Source organism: Taeniopygia guttata, chromosome 2 (assembly GCF_048771995.1).
Source record: "Taeniopygia guttata chromosome 2, bTaeGut7.mat, whole genome shotgun sequence".
NCBI lineage: Eukaryota > Metazoa > Chordata > Aves > Passeriformes > Estrildidae > Taeniopygia > Taeniopygia guttata.
In genome coordinates, this window is record NC_133026.1 from 40,506,693 (window position 1) to 40,523,442 (window position 16,750).

The following is a 16,750-nucleotide window of genomic DNA, read 5'->3' on the forward strand; positions in this document are numbered from 1 at the left end:
AAATAATTGAATTTTTGGATAGAGGAGATTCTTCAAGTTTGAAGAAGTGCTTCATTTTTTTATTTCCAATGCTGATGAGCAATGTCTTTATCCTCGAAAAGATTTGGACTTTTAATAAATCCACTGCCTTTTGAAAATTAGGGTATGCCTGGCATTATCCTTTGTGACAGGCTACAGTAAACCACATCATTCTGTGAAGGGTTTCAGATCCCTAAACTGTCTTCCCAGTAGTGCCTGCTATCATACAGAAAATTTAGAGGCACTGCTAAGTGTCTGTAAACAAAAGTTGCATTTTATTTTTTAAGACATCTGAATTCTTGAAAATGTGGAATAATTAGTAATTGAAGATTTAATGATGGCCCAGAAAAAGAACTGAACTGTACTGCATGAAATCATAGTTATTAATTTGTGCATGAATTTAGTTTTCCATACTTAATTTAGCAACTGTAGAATATTTTGCTAATTAATTATTAACACTGGTTATTTGTCATGGCACAACTGTGAGGGAAAAACATAGTTTTCTGTCAAAGTAAAAACATAAATGTAATAATTTTAATATGGTATTCAATAATGTAATTAATTTTTAAATAGTCTTTAATAGCTTCAATATTTAAATATACAGATTTAATATGAATATAATACATAGCACTAATTAAGAATAAACAGCATTTAGAATTGAAACTGCAGCTAATAACCAAGTGTCTTACTTGCAACAAGCTGAGGAAAAACTGTAAAATGTCAGGCTATTGTGGGGAGTGCCACATTAGTGTGGCGTTTTATTCTGTCCCAGGTAACAAGGGTGTGATAGCTTTATTGTAAACTCTGTCGATGGGATTTGAGGTTGAACCTACAGAGGGAAATGAAAAAACTGTTTTTAGTGTCTGAAAGTGTTAGATTAAACCACTTAATTTCATTTACATGCTGAAAAAAAATCTTTCTCTGATTTTGGCAAAGAAAGGGACAGGGCTACAAGAAAAATTACCTATGAACTACTAAAATTATATATGTCTTGCAGGTCTGAAAATTCAAGATCTTATTATTTCAACAAATGTTGTGTCTGTTTAAATTTCATTTACTTTAACTTCTGCTTTACTTGGTTTAATTTCCCAAATACTTAAAAAATTGCAATAAGCCTTCAAGCCTGTACACTCTCATATGAAATTGTTTTTCCAGAGGTGAAAGTTCATATATAGATATATAAATGCAGATTAGTTTGAATATGAAGTATGACCTTCTCTTTCTTGGTAAATATGTGTTGTCTTGTAAATACATTTCTAACTTTAATGTGAGACAAGTCTTTCAATTTAGTGAGGGTGAAGGCAAGACACATTCCTGGGCTTTAATAGCAGTAGATGTTCCTTTGGAAAGAAAAGCTCGAATTTTAACAGCAGAGGATTTTTTTTTGTTATAGGTGTTTCTTTACATGCCTGTTTATTTACAGGATTCTCTTTCTGAGGTTGTTGAAATTTTACAAGAAGCAAACTTCACTAAAACTACTAAGTTTTCCCTATTCTTCAATAAAAGAGCACCAAAGGACCTAACAGAACCTTCCAGGGCTGTATTAGAGCCCTGTGATTTGAGATAAATGGTGCTTGCATCTTCTGAAAAGTGGGATTTCTGAATTTGATCTGTAAATGGCATGAGCCATAATCTGAAATAGCTTTTTCTTTCTTCCTAACGTGAAACTGTTCTTCAATAGAATGGTAAGATGTTGGATTTTTTTTTTAAGATGTTGGATTTTTTTTTTGTCTAAAGCAATAGTAGTGTTTATAGATATGTTGTATAACGTGGTTATTTTATGGATTTTGTAGCTTTTTTTCTCTCCTAGTTCTGAAAAATATATTTTCAGTGGATGTGGGATAATGGTGACTAATCGGCCCATGTATGAATGAAATCATTACACCCTTAGTAGTAAATATCTATACCAGATGATACTATTGAATATGTATATGTTGTTTCAGTGATTCATCAGCTTGCATTCTCTTGAAAATTCAGTCTTCCCACATGCTACAATTTTCATTACTGTTTGCTTAAAACTAGGCTTCTAATTGTGCTGTTAGGAACAGAAATAGAAGGTCTCAGTTTCAAAATTGCTGAGCTGCCCTTTCAGAATTTGGTGCTAATGACTCAGGATGCCTTCTGAAAGTCCAGGGCTGGTTTAGATGTACAAACAAAAGATTTAAGAGGCCACTCTCCTTTTTTTTTTTTTTTTTGGTGATGTTTCTGAAACTCTTGGACAAGTTGTTAGTCTAAATTGCTTATTAACTTCACAGAATATTCTGTGCAGAATTGAGAGACACCCACTAGGATCATCAAAGTCACCCTCTGGGTGAAGAACCTTTACTTAAACCTCCCCTGACACAACTTCAGGCCATTCCCTCGGGTCCTGCACCTGGTCACCATAGGGAAGAGATCAGTGCCTGCCCCTCCTCTTCCTCATGAGGAAGTTGCAGGCTGCAATGAGGTCTCCTGTCAGTCTCCTCCAGGCTGAACAGACCAAATGACCTCAGCCACTCCTCATATGGCTTCCCTTCTAGACCCCTCACCATCTTCACAGCCTTCCTTTGGATACTCTCTGTTAGCTTTATGCCTTTCTTAGATTGTGGCACCCAAAACTGGCCCCAGCACTCAAGGTGGAGCTGCCCCAGTGCAGAGCAGAGCAGGACAATCCCCTCCCTTGCCTGGCTGGTGATGCTGTCCCTGCTGCCCCCCAGGACAGGGCTGACCCTCCTGGCTGCCAGGGCACTGCTGGCTCTCATTCAGCTTTCTGTCAACCAGGACACCAGGTCCCTTTCTGCAATGCTGCTCTCCACCTCTCATGCCCCAGTCCGTCCATACATCCAGGGTTACTCTGTCCCAAGCACAGGATCTGTCACTTTCCCTTGTTAGACTTCATACTGCTGGTGATTGCACAGCCCTGTGATTTGTCAAGGTCTCTCTGCCCTTGAGAGACAGAACAACTCCTCCCACTTTTGTATTCTCTGCAAACTTAGTGTCCCTTCCAGTCCTGTGTCCAAGGCATTTATGAAGATTTTGAGCACTGGGCTGAGGATGGAGCCCTGTGGAACCTCACTAGTGACTGTGCCCAGCCACATGTCCCCTCATTCACTGTAGCCCTTTGTGCCCAGCCCATGAGCCATTTCTTCACCCATTGCAAGATGTGTTTATCCAGCTGTGTGCTGGACATTTTGTCCAGCGGGATACTGTGAAAGACTGTGTCAAAAGCTTGTATTTTACTGAGCGAAGGAATGATTTTTGTAAACATGACAGACAGACCAAAGTAATTAGAGAAGACAGTGCATCCAAATGTTAAGCGCTTACAGAAGCATGGTCTTGTCAGTCCAGTACACCATCAGTTCCCTGCAAGTAGCTCCTTCTGTTTGTTCCCCAAGCTATGCACTGGTCTGTGTGAGGTGCTCTGAGTGGCATGTATTTTGTTGCTGTATTTTTGTGTAATTATAAGAATTTTTTCTTAAATGTTCAGGTTTTTGAGGTTTTTTTTTAAATTAAAAAAATTATACCGAGAAAGGGCAACAAAGCAACTCAGTCTTTGTTAAGGGACAGAATATCTTATATTTTAGGGAAAAAAATGTAAGCATATAAAATGCCATGCAGTAGATGAAATGCCCAGAAATTATCATGGAAATATAAAAAAAAAGTTTTTGGAGTGAATTTCCGTTTGTGTGTATTTGGATGTTGTTTGTGTCACAGTGTATTACAGAAAAAATATCTCTCCAAGAAATTCAACAGCAGTTCTTTCCATACTTTAGGTCTTCATAATGTGGGCTTTATTTTCTCCCAAAACCCATGAATTGCCTAATAGACTCTGCTTTAAACAAAATAAACCTGGTTATGCTATTTAGATATTAATTCACAAGAATGAAAGAGCCTCAGAGTTGCTTATCTAAATCCAATTACTGCTGGTCAAATTCATCCCAGTACAAAAGTTCCCAAGATAAAAGCATACATTACCTAAATGCCCAGAAACGCAGACAGTTTTCAGTAGGGTGGATTGTGCTCAGAGCAATGCTTGAGGCCTTGAGTGAACTTAAATGCTGGGGATATAATTATTAAGCTCTGAACTCAGAAATTACTTGATAACTCCATTGGTTTTTACTAAGCAAGGAAGATTTCTGTACACTGGTAACTTGAGTTTCAATTCCAAGCTTCGCTTTTTTTTGAAGCACTCATGCAGTGGTTGGGATTGGGTAAAAGCTGTGTTTTGTACCTGCCTGTGCACCCACTGCCTTGTGGATGAGGATGGCAGCACACGTGCAGCACAGAGCTGGGGGAGTGGTGAGAGATTTATCCTGTCTGTTCCTACAGACATCTTGTGTTACAGGACTAGCTATGGCCAGCCTCAAGGTTGGCTTGAAAGATATATGCTGTGCCTATCCCAGAGGTTTTGTTCCCCATAACGGCATGGAAAAGTTGAAAATTCTGTGTGGCCCCCACCAGCCTGGCCTCCTAGGAAATCCATTCTTTGATTTCTTTGATGCAGCAGCTCCTGGTCGCAGCTGTCACTCAGCCAGCTTCCTCTCATGGCATGTTGCCTGCCAGCAGTGGGATGGGTGGCATCTGGCTCCTCTACCTTGAGCTAGTCCTTAGCTGAATCTTGTCTCCTAACCCTAGCTGTCCACTTACCTTCCCCGCACCCTAGCTTCCCACAGGCAGGAGGAGAAATGGCTCAAATTCTCTGTATGCTTTGAGACAGCAGATTCTCCTCTCGTTGGGGTTGGCTGCAGTTAAGGTTCATGCATCTTACAAGAGGTATCACCCACAGATGAATGGTTTCCTTCAGGAGCTATCTCCATTTTAACAGCAGTTACCAAATAACTTCCTGGAAATGAGCAGTTGAGCTTTGTCTGCAGTGTAAGTGCTGATCGACCGCCTGCCTGAAAGCTCTTAAAGTGATCTGCTTTGATGTACTTACATTAAGGGCTTGTTCTGCATTGCTTGCATCTTTCCTTAGTCTGCTGAGTAGTCTGAAAGCATGGGGTGCAATGGGATGGGGCTCTCAAGAGTGCTTTTTGACATAGCTCTATAGCCAGGACTGAACAGGGAGATTATTCCTCTGTGCAGAGCTCTTCCCTTGGTTCTCCCTTTTGTGTGCCATGGTGTCAGTCATTGCTGTTGGTAAGTGAAGAGTTTTTAAGTGACCTTTGTAATTTTAATAGTGTATGTCAGATGACTTCAACAGTTTCACTGATATGTACAAGATAAAGTAGAATTGGTTATATTTCTAAGAAGGTATTTCCACCCCCAATGGAATGTTTTCTTGGAATGTAAGTGTGGCTGGGCTGGGCCAGATAGGAATTTGTTTCAGCAGCTGGGGAGGTGCCTGATGTTAAAACAGGGACAACATGTGATGATGCTACTCTGCTATCCTCTCACAGTTTCTGGTGGTATGTGACTTCCAGGGCACAAATGCGTCTTTGCTTTTAATTTCATGACAGATTTTCCCTCCTAGAAGCTTTTTGCAGTGATGTCTGTTTGGGCATCAGTGTGGGCTGTGGCAATGAGTTCTCCAAGTAGATCTCTATTCTGAAACCTGCAAATTTTAAACTTTATAATTTTCTGGGCAGTCCTTATATATGATGAGAAACAATGAATACAACTAGTCACTATTTGATTGCATGGGTTCTTCATTAATGTGGTGAAGTCCTAATCTGTGCAGTTGCTCTTGACATAGAAGCTCTTAGAAAATCTGACCATCTGGTTTTCCAGGGAAATTATTACATAAAAAAGATCAAAAGCATAATTGAATAAAATTATTTACAAGGATTTTTGAAATCACTTGAACAATCTTTTTAGTGGTTACTGTGCATTTAGATAACACTTCAGGAAGAGTGCCTGGAAACTTTTGGAACAGCAATTTCAATTCAGATGCTCAATAGACACATTCTTGAGGTACCACCTCAGATTCATTACATCTATTTCCTTGGATAGTGTGATGCAGTAGGTTATCATTAGTGATATAGCCATTGTTTGAAGGGTTAGTAATATGGCGTTGAGGGGAACTCAATTCTACAAATCAATTCTACTCAATTTTATGACCAGAATTTTTGATTCAATATCTTTGAAAGAGTACTTCAATGAACTGTATTCAAGAGAAAATTAAATAGTACTCACATTTTCTCACAAAAAGGAGACCATACTTGTTATTTCTTTACATTAATGATATCAGTAGTTTGTAGAACACAGGTGTGCAGGCTGTTGAATTTTGTAGTAATTTCCCTTTAAATATAAGAAAACAAGAGGTAAACTCTTGTGAAGTACTTTATCCTTATTTTTGTGAACATTCCCATTGAATACATTTTTTTTTTTACTTCTTGGTGAATCAAATTATGATTAAAGGTAAAACAAGCAGAAAGCCAAACAACTTTGGAGATGAGCTATAGCTTAATACCACACTTCACACATGAGAGAAAGAAATATGACTGCATTTGTAGGAACAAAATACCTTCCTGATTTCATGCAGCACACAAACTAACATTCTTCATCAGAACTGATGTTCTGATTACTGTAGAATAATTACTTGAAATATTTAGTAAAACAGTGTCCAAATTAATTTCAATTACTTTCTTGTGGTAGCACTCAGGGTTTATAGTAGTAGATTAAATCGCCGACATATGGCTAATTGCCTATAAGTGTGTTTGTTATTGTGGTGCCTCTTACCACTCTAATGTCTTGTTTTTGCAAACCTGAAGGTGTGCACATAGCTTTGAATGTGGGGAGAAGCATTTCCTGACCGGAACAGAATTCTGTGAGTAGAATCTCTTGTGTAACGAAGTGTTTGCAGGATCGCAGTACGCAGCAAATAACTCTGTGAAATCTGTAATAAAAGCTGTGGAACCACAAATGCCTGTCTATTCTGGCAAGAAATGTAAACTTCTAGCTCTCTTGTGACTTGGATGGAACAACATATCAATTCATTAGGAGTGGCTGGACTGAAATGGAGGCGGGGTGTTGGTTTTTATTGGCGGAAGTTTAGGTAGGAGTTGTGTTTTATTTGAGGTTGTTGTGGGTTAGCCACTGATTTTTGTTGGATTCTTTTCCCATATATCTGTCAGAGGTGCATTACTGTACAAGATAGGCGTGTTTTTGCATGTTTTTCATGTACTTGATATTAAATCTAAGTAAATCAAATAAATGAAGATGCACTGCATGGGCCAAATTTCCTGCTGGGTAGTTTGACCCACTGAACAGCCATTAATCACTGAACTGAATTTTTCTTTGCCTTCTGAAGACATGTGCTCCAATATCTTAAAGGCGAAAGTCAACTTCAGGTACTACCATGAAGAATTATAAAATTAAGTGGAACATGAGTGAGTATAAAGGCCCCGAGTCTGGAAACACCTGAGGCTAGAAAAGCATGTGATCTCACGGCTAACATTAATTCTATTATGTCTTTGGTTGGAGTGGAGCCAGCTATGGCAATAGATTCTCAGCTACTTGCCCATGTACCCATCATAGTGCAGTGAACAACAGATTGCTTCTTCCTTCAGAGACCAAAATCCTTCTGACTTACAGAGTCAGCAAAAAAAAGGAGGAGGACAAAAAAGAAGGGAAGGAAGGCTTGTTTGACTATTTTGGTTTCTAAAAGATATCTGAATTGGGGCCTGACTTAGTTTACACAAATTTTTAATACTCTTAGGTCAGTTTTTCCTCCTCATCCTGACTGATTTCAGACTGAAACAAAATGAAGCAAAACATGCTTTTCCTCCTCAAATGAAAGGCAAATGGAAACAAATGCTTTTGTGTATTCTTAGGCAAAGGAAAAACAGTGACATGGAAAGTCTCACTTTCCATCTCTCCTTACTCTGCTTTCGTGAGTGATGCAGAAGCAGTGCCCTTTATCTTAAGCTGAGTGGCTAAATGTCACTTGCAATATGGAAACTTCAGCTGAGAACTTTGTCTCAAATTTTTGCTGATATCGAAGAGTATGTTTAGTTAGGCCATTCTCAGTCTGTCCTATCGTGCTACTCCCCTTCATGAGGTAATTAAGTGTTTTCTTGATTCCAAACTGAAACCCAAGAGTAATTTTTACACTCTGAGTTATGGTACCATTCCCTCTTTGTCTCCCTGGTATTTTTTTGGTTTGGTTTTTTTTTTTTTTTTGACTGATTTTCTCAGTATGTTTACAGACCGATAGGACAAAGAAGAGTGTGTCCTTGAATATGTGATACAGTACTCTAGCTGTCCTTAGACATCTTGAATTCTTTTCTGTATGAGAAAAGAGACATGGATTTCCTCCTGAGGCAGAGAAGGGAATAACAGGTTTTCCACATTCTTGTTTCTGGATTGCAAGTAGAAGCCTCTAACACCAAATTTATATTGCTTTTAATCAAGATTAACCAAATAAGCATTTGTATACCATACGTTTCAGTGGTTTATAATTGATGTTAATTGTTTTCCATGGGTGTTGCTTTGGCATTAGAAGTAATATGTCCTTTGTGGATGTTGAAAGTTATGTTTCATGGAACAGTTCTCCAAATGAATGCCCAATATATCAGAGTATCAATAATGCTTTTTAAAAAAATGTGGGAAAGGGCATTTTAAGGGAAGTTCTCTTCAATGAAGAACAAGACGTATCACGGATTTGAAAAATAAAATTATTTTGCTTATCCTTCTGATGTCTTATGCTCATCTATAAATGCTATCATCTGTGATCTTTTACCAAGATTTTGTGATACTTACTATTAAGTCTGTATTTTTAGTCTTAATCTCTGTGAGGTAAACACAGATACCTATTTTATGGTCTAGTTGCTTTATATAACAAATTGTAGCAGCCTGAATTCCCTCTTCAGTGTACTAAGTCTATCAAATTGCAGTGCAGTGCCATGCTATCTATGGGAGGTGATATAAATTCAAGTGAATGTTAACATTCATCTTGGCAAGAGCTGGGTGATGCACACAAACCTCAAAGGTTCTGTTTATCCAAACTAGATAGAGTGTATATAGACATGGATGCACACATGAGCACAGCTGTAAATGCCTGCGTATAGAAAGTGACCATAATGCCTGCATTTTCATTAATCCTGAAGGAATGTGGTCTGTCTGTATTTAAACTAAATAAACTTAAAATAATTTAGTCAAAGAAGCCTCTTTACTAGTGTCCTAAAATCCTTCCTGTGATTGGCATTTATGCTGGCAGTGCATGGACCTGAGATGGACAGGTTGTGGCAAGTGCTCTTGGGGAACTCTAAAGGTGTTTGAGCTAGTGGCATAAGGGATCTCTCCAGGATAGCAGATGAACATTTTTCAAGAGCTCTAGACCCCTTCCTAGGATATGTGTTATATATGCATGCAACAATCACTACGTACTTTACTAAAATATAGTAACTTGTACCTCTGATTTTTGTTTTCTCCATAGGTATGGGAAAATTGTATCCACAAAGGCAATTCTTGACAAAAACACAAATCAGTGCAAAGGTACGTGCAAAGTATCCACCCTGTGAGTTCATTATCAGTTTGAATGATTGACTGGTGGCTTGACTGCCAAAGCTCTGGCTCCAACTGTGCAATCAACATAATGCACAGTATATTACAAACATATTTAATAATGCCAAAGCTTTGAGTTGTGCTTCCAGTAACATTGCTCATTAATTTTTTTCATTAACAAACAAAATGAAAATCACAAATCAGAACAAGTATCAAATTGCTTCGGCAGAAGAGTAAATTGCCTTCTAACCACATAGTGCTGTCTGATTTGAATGATATCATCAGTGATGCAAATTGATTTACTATATAAAACTGAGAAACCTTTGGGAAAAGTTTCCCAAGGAAAACATATCTAATTTTTACATTTTTCTGAAGTCTTGGCATATGCTAATAGAAGAAGAAGAAGAAAATATTTTTTATGACACAATTAGATCTACAAGTTGCAATACCAAGATATAGAAATAATTCCTCTTCCAGTTTTATGTTCCTAATTTTTCTGCTAATGTATGAAAACATTTTTAAATGAAATACAGCATGTTTTGTGTGTGTGTGTGTGTAGCTATATTTGCTGAGGAAAATATTGACTAACGTGTGTAGTACTATCTCAGGACTTGAATTGTTACTCATTTATGAATCTGCAGTGTCACTGAGTCTATGGGGGAGAAAATGTGCCTTAAAATGATTCTGTAGCTTTTCACTAGTGGTGTACAGAATACTTTTGGGGCATTAAGATTTGTTAGAGTGGGTTCTCCTGAAAAGAAACACATCCTGGAGTGCATTTCTATATGTATTAGTAAAAAGAAAAGGCATTGCAGTTTAGGACTGTCTTGTGAGTGGCCAGATATGGGGTGAAGTGAAGCAGCAGAGAAGCATTCTGGGGAAATTATGAGATGGGGGAAAAGTCCTGCCTCCCGTCCCAAAGATGTTTTGGAGATTTGTAGAACTGTGTGACCTTATGCTTGCCAGAAACAGCATTTATTAGCTATTCAGGAGAAAAGCAAGTTAGAAGACTGCAGTTCTAGACTTAGAAAATTTTACCAACCCAGTTGGTCATGGGCCATTGTCATAAGTTGCGCTGTTGTGCATTTGCTTTTGTCTGAATGTGCGTTTGATTTCCTTGGGGCACTCTTCTGGCAGAATTCTGATAACATCACTCAGTATTTCTTTGAATATCACACCAGGGACAAGACCTCATTGTGTTTAGGGTTTGGTGTTGTTTTTTCTTTTTTTAGGATTACATTATAAAGGAATACCTTTGTGAGCAGAACTTCCTTTGCTCCCATTGCCAGTGGTAAACAAGGAAAGGAGTGTATCTGTTTGTGAAACACAAAATGTGAAGTGAAAATGCTGTAAAGAATATGAATGGTAGAATTTTGAGAAAAAAAAATGTCTGGGTTTAGTGTTCTTTATGTTATAGTTAGCTTTAAGATCATTTTAATAGGAGCCATATAACAATGAGTTTGGATTTTCTGTTAGTTTGCTTCCATGCTGTTGTATTATACTGTAGGGCAGAGATATCTATTTCTATTTTCAAAGATGGATCTTTATGACATAAGCAGTGCCATTAAAAGATCATAAACATAATTGGATTTATTAACAGTAAGCTTTATGGCATAAAAATAATAGATGTTTTACTGCTTTAAATGCTGGGTGCAATTTTCTTTCTCTTCAGTAAGGCTGCCAAAAAAACCAAAAAACCTTCCCAGGAATTAGAAGTGGAAGGGACCTGAAGAGGTCAGGACCTGCCTTGGGGCAGGATCAGCTCTAACCCACTGCAGAGGGGTATTTCTGTAACCTTTGCTCAAAGGCCTCCAGTGATGGAGATTCCTCAAGCTTCTCAGGCAATCTGTGATAACACTCCCTGTCCTCACTATAATGAAGCATTTCCTAATGGCTAACCCAAATCTCTCTTGATGTAATTTAAGTCTATTGCTTCTTTTCTTATCCCCAGTGGACACAGAGAGCAGTTTATTTTTTTCCTTTTTGCATCAAACATATTTGAAGACTGATCTGCGTCTGCCTTATCTTTTCCTTAGACTAAACACTTGTCCTTTAACTTTTTCTTTAAAGGCAATTTGTTTTAAATTCCTCAATAAGATGCACTTTGCTGGTCTCTCTAATCAGCTCACTCCATACCTAAAGAACTTGGAGCTAGTTTTTTAGATGAACTAAATTTGATAATTTTAAATAGTGTAGAGGGGTTTCATATGTCTTCTCTGTGATCACATCATTCTCCTCTTTGTTGATGTATACATATATATAATTTTATATGTATTTAAAATATAGATGCATCTCTGAGGCACAGGGTGTTGCATGAGAAAAATGGTGCTGGCTTATGCTGAGAGATTTGTTACTCTCTTCCAGTGCTGCTGCCAGCATGGCGTTCTATATTGCATGCTCTGTTCTGGGTTGTTGATTATTCCCTCCCAGAGCTAGAACTTTTCATTTGTCTGTATTGAATTTTATCCTATTTTTTTCCTGTGGTCTCCTTAATTTACTAAGATTTGAGTATAATCTTAAGCCTCTGGAGTGCTTGCAGCACTTACCTCTTTAGTATCCTCTTCACAGTTAATAAATGGTTTCTCTAATCCACTGGACAAGATAATGTGGAAAAGAGCAAATAATAACAGACCTGGGGAAGATTTTTGAGGAAATCCTCTCAGTACACCACGTAGTGCAATACTGAGCCGTTGAGAACTTATTTTTTAAATTGGATCTGCTAATCAGTTTGGCACCTACTTCACAGCATTTTCATCTAGACCTTTTTTTCTCCTATCCGCTGAAAGTTGAAGGTGAAACTGTCTCTAAAACAGTGGAGTCTACATCTATTCCCTAGAAAAACCCAGCAAAAATCAACAAACAACTACCATCAACCACCCCCCCGTCTCCACAACACAATTTCCCTTTCCCCCTAAACCCAAAAAACCTCCAAACAAAACCCAGTATTCAAACATCAAAAAAGGAAAAAACCACAATATTTGTTTGCTCCTTTTCAGTCTTTTGGGTGTTACTCACTTTCTGCCAAGTAAGAGATTATCTTGTTAAATGAGCACATCATCCAATGATGTGTATCCAATGAAGTAGGGTGGATTAAATTTGATGATAGAAATTATCACATGATTAGTGAATTGAGAATTTATTTCAGTGTCATTTATGTGTTGACCAAGTTATAGAGTAAAGCTGAAAGTAGAAAGATTTAATTTAGCAAGGAAATTGTTTCAAAACCTCCATGTAACAGCCGATCTGTTAAAACAGGTTACTGTTTAGCAAGAAGTGTTAATTTTCCTTTTGGAGAAATGAGGAAGGCATTCAGTGATGTACTTCAAGTCATTCTCCATTATTCCTCAGATTTTTAAAAAGATACCCACAGTATTCCTGTCATGATAAGGAGCAGTGTTATCCCTGGTCTGAATTAAGCAGTCAGATCTAAAGTAATCATATAGGCTGCAAGGGAGTTCACTAGGGACACATTTTGACATAACCTCTCATTTTCAGATTGCTCTCTGTTGGTGGGCATAGCTGCTAAGTGAGGCAGAGGAGAAGTAACCATCACCCTGTAACAGAACAATATAAAAAACAAAATAAGCACAGTCATGACAACATGGCCAGAAATCTCGCAACAAAGCAAAGAACAAATACATAGGGAGAATAATGAAAAACAGACACATGATTCATTCAGATGTTCATACACAAAACCCCTAATGAACAAGTTGGAGAGTTTTGGCTGCTTTTGCTTTTTCCCTTTCCCTCCCCTCTCTCCCTCTTCCCCTTGCTCATTTCCCCTTCTGGGCCTACTGTATTTGCTAATTTAAAAAGTGGGGGAAATGGAATAAAAGAAACCATTCAAGAGAAGCATTAATCTGAAACGTGTAGACTCTTCTCTTTCCAGCCCTCACCCCCCACCCTCTCCAGCCTGGCTTGCCTTTGGTAGACATACGTGCTCAGAGCTGAGGGAATGAGTAATGGTTCTTTCACAGTACAGTTTCCATACCTCATAGCAATGGAATACAGAACAGTTAATCTGCCAAATACACAAGCCCATTTCTTAGAGTATGAATTACTGTCATCTGCGTCTGCCCTTACAGACACTGTAATTGCATGCATGCAGATTTGCTTCCTGGTTTAATCAGGGACTTGCATGATTTTGAGTATTTTGCTGGTACCTTAGAAGATGAGCACAGGAGAATGACTAGAAGTCTGAAATTCCACATGTGTTTTTTTTTTTTTTTAATAAATAAAACCTATTAAATTTGTAATTTTTCGGAGACAAACACTTCAGCGGTATATTCTTCATTTTATGTATCCTTTTACAAACCATGGGTGACTTGATATGTTGAATAACAGTGTTTTTCTTAGGAGGGAAATGTGCCTAGCATGATGAGGGAAACTACAGTGACTCTGCTTATAATTTTAGTATTTCATGATGACATTTTTCTGGTTGAGAAATGTTAGCAATGATCTGTTTCTTTTTGAAATATTAAAAGTAGGGATGCAGATATGAACTCATTAGGATTGGGGTAGGTTTATGTTAAAAAAAATGCCATGAGGTCATCTGTGTTAACCCACCATATATCACATACAATTTTATTTCTCCAGTTGCCTTGCTGTTTTTAGACCAGGACATAAAATTTGCCATGACCTATTTTATAAATTGAGAGTTTATTTGTGTAACAAAAATGGAATAACTGGAGGCTTACTATAAGTGCTGGAGATAATTGGAATGGCATGATAAAGTGATGTTTCATATCTCCCAAAAGGAGTCTGTCCTGCCTTGTGTCAGTGTTGCTACTCATATGCTTTAGCTCACCAGCATCCCTAAATACTCTAATGCATTGGAGCTTAATGAGCTGGAGGCTTCTGCTCTGGTATTCTGATAAACAAAGCTTATATTCATAGTAGATAGACCTTGGTATGTATGTTAGATAAAATACTTTCAAAGCTTCAAATTTTACAAAGTATTCCCTGGAAATATTCTATAAGGACTGAAGGTTATTTGTAATTATATGAAATTATGCATTTTTACTTTGCATTTTTAAATTCATATTCTTAAGATGGGACAATATGGTTGTGACTAGGAACATGAAGCAAGTCTATGTAAAATAATAAGCTGGTGGGAAAGAGCTAAGCCACATAGAATGCTATTTAGTTAATAAATTTTATTTATTGGGAATAAGCTTGAATTACAATAACTGTGCTGTGTAATTTATGATTCTCAGAATTGCCATTTCGAAAGGGAAAAAAATCCAGACAAGTAGGTCTGTGCCTGATCACAGACTGTAAACTGTTCACACTAGGAGGGCATGCACAGTGTGCTTCAAGGGGAAATGGATCTTGTAGAAAGTAAATAATTTGTAAAACAGACTTATTTAATTTTGAAACTCTAGACTTATGTAGCTAATAAATCAGTCCTGTTTTCGATGCCAGAGTAGCAATAGATGTGCTGGGTTTTGTGCATTAATTTTGTTTGTTCACATTTCTTTTTTTTTTTTTTTTTTCTCTCTTTTTGATCCACTCTAAAGCATTATGTAATCAGTGGCGTAATGGTTCTCAAGTTATGAAAAGTGTAGCAATACGGAATATTTTAATTCAGCAGGTTTTCTGACAGTGAGGTGTTTATGAAAGCTGGGCATGTGCCAAGTGTCCGAGTGTGGGACAGGAGTTCAGCAAGTTTTGTCTGTGGCTCTGCTGGTCCAACTCACCACTGACCTGCAGCAGCCCCAGCTAATCTGGTCCTTCTGCTCCTGGGTGTCCTGAACAGAGTGCACAAACCATGCTGAGTTGTATCAATTTTGGTTAGCAAGCCATCTGATAAAACCAATCTCCAGAGACAGGAGGGCAAAGCCTTCAACAGTCTCACTGAGTCCCCATTTTGCATCAGTTGAACGGAAAAAAAGCAAACTTGCAATGCTGTGTGTTTTGATGAGATACATTAAACAACATTATGGTAGTTGTTTAAAATTTGTAAATATTTGGAGGTATTTTTGTCTGTTTTCTAGGAATTTTTTTTAAACTTCAGGGTTTTTTTACTTTTACTCCTGTGGTTTTTATAAGTAAAGGTTGAGATATTTTTTTTCTGTTTAAATTAAAAAGTAATATTACTATGGAGCCACATAAGACCAAGAGTCAAGTCTTAAGACAAAAATACCTAAAGGAGCCGTCTAAACACCATGATGGTAGGCATACATCAAAATGAAAAGAATTGCCAGTAAAAAACCATGAGGTTGTTCCCTCACAAATGAAGTCTAAATTCACACCCTAGCTTAGCAAATAAAAGCTCGTTTGATCTCTGGGTTCATGAGCTATGATGCTCTGTAAATCTGACCACTTTAAGAAGTTACCAGGAAGTATATGGGGGGTGTGGGAAAGGTGCATATATATATATATATATAATAACTACATAGTTGTCTCCTTGAATTTATAGATGATGTGTTCGTGGGTGTTTAGGTGTCATAACAAAGCTATTTTCCTGGCACCTGTTGGGTTGGCCAGCAGGCATTATTATGTCTTGGCAAATGTGCAACTGTTTTGCAAAATCTCATTTTAGCTTGGAGGTAGAGATTCTGCTGTCTGTATATTTTTGAATGCTTTTCACATCTGCTGAAGTGAAATAGGAAAGGATTCAATGAGTTGTGCCCAGCAAGTCATCATAGCTGGAGCACACCAGCACTGGGCAGTGCATCGCTGTGGTGAGGATTGAGACATACCCACCCCAATGCCTGCAAAATGCACCTCACCAAACATTCTTGACTGCCTCTAAATGGTGCTCTGTCTCAAAAAAAGACCTCTAAAAGTTGTTTACTGAATTTAAAGCCAGGTCCTCTACAGAGAAAACTTCTTCCTAATTAATTCCCCAGACATTTTCTTAAATGGCTTCTTTGCAATTAAGTAAAAAATTTCCTGGGTCATTATCTTTTCATAAATGAACTCATGGCCTAGCAAATATTTTATATAGGGAGACCCAAGATGCTCAAGTATTCTGTGACATATCTAATCTGTGATTATTCTTAATTTACTGCTTCCAAAATCTGCAGACCCATATCGCTGACAAATAATTGGTTTAACTTTGTTTCCTTCCAGAGAAATAAAAAAGTAAAATTTCCATTTGTACGCGGTGATTAATGTTTTGATTCATTGGTCCGCATAAAACTTTGCCAATAGCTTGGCATGCACTTGAAGTGCATTTTGGGACTGGGTAATGCTAGTAGGCTCTTAGTGGTCTCAACAGACTTGGAAATAACTATTTCATAGCACAGAAATGAGCAGAAGAGAATTTTTTTATCTGAACAACAGCTCATAATCAGCGTTG

General features: G+C 37.7%; 1 protein-coding gene across 13 annotated transcripts in view; it reads left to right on the forward strand.

Annotated features, from left to right (window-relative positions):
- Positions 1-16,750, forward strand: part of RBMS3 (RNA binding motif single stranded interacting protein 3) — a 757,514-nt gene that overhangs the window by 428,992 nt on the left and 311,772 nt on the right. For all 13 annotated transcript variants that reach the window (XM_072925744.1, XM_072925745.1, XM_072925748.1 and 10 more), the window contains one exon: positions 9,377-9,435. In XM_072925744.1, the coding sequence (XP_072781845.1) occupies positions 9,377-9,435 (59 nt within the window). The remainder of the gene's footprint in view (positions 1-9,376; positions 9,436-16,750) is intronic.